Raw genomic sequence first — 3,403 nt, 5'->3', positions numbered from 1 at the left:
CACAGGGCCCCTCGTGTCCCCAGGCTGCCCCCGAGCCTCCGAGGAGCCCAGCAGGACGGTTCTCCTCCCCTGCACACCCTAGAGACTAGGCAGACCAGCTTCCCTGACAGACTGCTTTTGTTCTGGGCTCAGTGCCACTCTGCGCCCCTTTGTCCCTAGCCCTCAGGGCTGACCCTGGGGGAACAGGGGCCCGGAGCACCTGAGAACCGCCCCCCGCCCCAGGCAGCACCAGCCACCCCCAGGGCCTCACAGGGCCCAGTGGGGAGGACGCCCTGTGGCATGGAGAATGCGGGACGGGAGTCACAGGAAGGGCCATCTGAGGGCACCTCTAGGTGCCCCCAGTCGACGAGCAGTCACAGCCCAGCGTCCAGCCTGCTCTCCCTGCCCGTGCACACTTGGTCACCCCTTTGTATTCTCCAGCACCCACCCACTGAGAGCCCCCCCACAGCCCCCGTGGCCCCAGCAAAGACAGTCGGCTCCAGCCCTGCACCCGGCCAGCATGTCTGGAGCCGCCCTGCCGCCCCTCCCTCCCGGAGAGGCTCCCACTAGAGCCTCTGTCTCTCTGTCCTGTCCACGCTGTCTGTCTCTGTGCTCTGGTCTCTGGGACCTGTGTCTGTCACCTGGCTCAGCATAGCCTCGGAAGCTGAGTGGCTCTTCAAAGCCACACACAGATGTCTCTGGTGTCTTCCTCAGCCCTCCCTCGCTTGGCATGATGTTGTGTCTGCCTGGAGGCCCTGCATGCAAGGCCGTAGCTTTGTCCCCAAGAAGGAGAGCTCTGTCTGCACTGACACCCAGCCGGGGTGGGCAGCAGGGCCAGACGGAGCAGCCTGGGGAGCCTCTCCCTGGCTGTGCTGACCAGCTCCGAGGCTCTGGGCACAGAGAGGCTAGGGTGGCCTCAGGGTGGTGGCAGTGGCTTGGCAAGGCTGTAAGGTCCGTCCGGGAGACACACAGAGTGCTGTGGCCAAGAGGGCCCAGGCCCAGGCAGACTTCTGTCCGTCTGTCCTGGCCTGGCCCCCGAGACTCTAAGCCCTCTGGGTGACAGTGCCCTGGACAGAGCCCCCTCTCTTGGAAGTTACCTGCTTTGCTGCTTCTTCCCGGGTCCCTGACTCCCCAGCTCCCCTGAAGAGGGGCCCTCTGCACCCCACCCCCCCATCCCCACTGCCATCAGTGCTGGTTGCTGTTTTTCCTGGTGTGCATCACACAAGTGACATGTAAGGTCCTGGGCCCATGATTGGATGTGCTAAGCGGGGCTTTGCCAGCATTCGGGGGGACAGTCTGGGTTCTTGTTTCTAGCCACCCTCCTCCAAAAGGCTGAGGATTAAATTTGGGGCCACAATGTTGGAGGTAGGGCTGGAGGCAGGGCGCCTCCCCCGAGAAGGGACGACGGACTGTCCCGTGACAGACTGCAGGCCGGCAGAGAACAGGCAGCCCCAGGGTGGGGCCTGTGTCCCCATCTCTAGCTCCTGTTCTGTGGAAGGGGACGAGAGGCTGCTGGGAAAGGACAGGTGGATCCTGGCACCCCTCTGTGCTCAGGATAACCCAGACACCCGAGACGCTACCCTCCTGCAGTGGGTGAGTCCATGGAGCCTCCGGCTCTGGGCAGCTGCTGCCTGTGCCTGGAGAAGCCTTTACAGACCCAGCTGTTCTGTCCTTGGGGACCGAAAAGAGGAGAGGGGACCTTTCACGGGGCGGGACATAGGAGCAAAGCTGTGGACACTGCCCCGGCCGGCCTGGAGCCCTCCCCACCAGCCCCATGCTGCTGGCCGAGCTCAGGCCCTGTGCGGCCCCACCTCTCCCGGGTCTTTCCAGGGGGAGCTGGTGTCTGAGGCACCCTCGGCCTCCAGCGGGACGCACCAAGGGCCCCTTCCTGGCCCCTGGCTGGGTGGTGAGAGGCTGCTGCCAGCCTGGGGCTGGAGCTGGAGCTGGACCTGACAGTGAGTGGAAGGGCTCAGTCTGGGCAGAGCGGTGGGGACAGGGGCCTCCCTCCTGTCCGGGCTGCCCCAGGCGCCTCAGGCCCAGACCTCTCCCTTCTCAGCCAAGGTCGTGGCCTCGCTCCAGCCGCAGGCCGTGGGCAGGGGTCCTCTGGCTTCAGAGCTGCCCGGTCTTTCATAGGGTTGGGCGCCCGGCCACCCCGGGGCACAGTCTTTTCCTGGACATCCGCTTTTCTGCAGCCAGGAGAATCCTCAGGCCACGCGAGGTGGGGGTGGGCGGGTGAATGCTGGCAAAACTCCCTCTGCCCAACCGGTTTTTTCCCCAGCACCCGCAGGGGTCCCCCCAGGAAGCCCAGCCCAGCCCCCTGGGGCCTTGAGCACTGTGTGGCCAGGTGGCGGGGGACCCGGCAGGTGTGGCCCTGACCTGCCCCTTGTCCCTAGCGCCTGGTCCGCATGAACATGCCCATCTCCAGTGAGGACATGACCGTGCACTTCACGTCCACACTGATGGCCCTCATCCGGACCGCACTGGAGATCAAGCTGGCTCCAGGTGAGCTTGGTGGCCTCGGCGGGAGGGTGCCGGCCTATGCTGGGAGCCACCCCCAGGCGCGGCCTGCGTGGAGGGGCTCGAGTCGGCTGCCCATGTGCCCGTGCTGGGCGCCGACCTTATTCCTGATGGCCATTCTGCATGTTAGCACTGCGTGCTCCCTTGTCACCTGAGGGAGCGGAGTGTCGTGAGGGTAAACGGCTTGTTCAGTTGAGCTGGAGCTGTTGCGTGTTGGAGTCAGAATGCAGCTGGCACAGCTTCACACAGGCCGCACCACCCTGGGTGAAGAGTCTGCGTGCCTTGTCCCCTCCCTAGAGCCAGCCCGGCCCTTGTCCAGACCCTCTCCTGGGCCTGCCGACAGGGCCTCGGAGCTTGTGCCAAATCAGGGAGAGAACGATCTTGCAGCATGTCCTCCCCACCGTCACGCTCATGTGAGGAGAAAATTAGGGTCCTTGGGGGGGCCTGCACTGCCCCTCTGCCACCGTCCTTGGCCTTGAGCTCAGCCAGCTCTGTGACGGACGGCGAGCCAGCCCGCCCTGCACACTGGGTTCTTCCCCATCTGCCCGGTTCCCTGGCCCGTCAGCTTCCCCTCTGCTGGAGCATGGGTTTCAGTACATGAACATGCTGTTGTCTCTCCCATCTCTAGAGCATTCTCTGCCCCTTCTCTGACTTCCCTCTTGTTTTCTTTCCTTCGTGGCAGCGAGCTCCTGGTCAGCCGGGTTTGAGTTGCCACTCAGGGCTGCTGCCGCCTGAGCCCCCAGGCGCTCCCCGTTCTCAGCCCTGGTCTCACGGACTGGTCTGCAGCCCTTCTCGGTTCCAGTCGCCTTCTTTCTGAAGCTCTTTCATTTCTCTTTCTCTGGTTTCTCACATGTCCCAGTCTCTGAGCGCTGTCTTTGTCACCTGCCCTCCGCCCATGTTTAAACAT

General features: G+C 64.2%; 1 protein-coding gene across 1 annotated transcript in view; it reads left to right on the top strand.

Moving 5' to 3' along the window:
• CACNA1B (calcium voltage-gated channel subunit alpha1 B) overlaps positions 1-3,403 on the top strand; it is a 71,599-nt gene that overhangs the window by 56,871 nt on the left and 11,325 nt on the right. Inside the window, exons 18-19 of the mRNA XM_011369946.2 lie at positions 1,461-1,572; positions 2,373-2,481. Of these exons, the coding sequence (XP_011368248.1) occupies positions 1,461-1,572; positions 2,373-2,481 (221 nt within the window). The remainder of the gene's footprint in view (positions 1-1,460; positions 1,573-2,372; positions 2,482-3,403) is intronic.

Source organism: Pteropus vampyrus, unplaced genomic scaffold, assembly GCF_000151845.1.
Source record: "Pteropus vampyrus isolate Shadow unplaced genomic scaffold, Pvam_2.0 Scaffold157, whole genome shotgun sequence".
In the NCBI taxonomy this organism is placed as follows: Eukaryota; Metazoa; Chordata; class Mammalia; order Chiroptera; family Pteropodidae; genus Pteropus; species Pteropus vampyrus.
The sequence above is the reverse complement of the archived record's forward strand: the minus strand, read 5'-3'. Positions and strand labels throughout refer to the sequence as shown.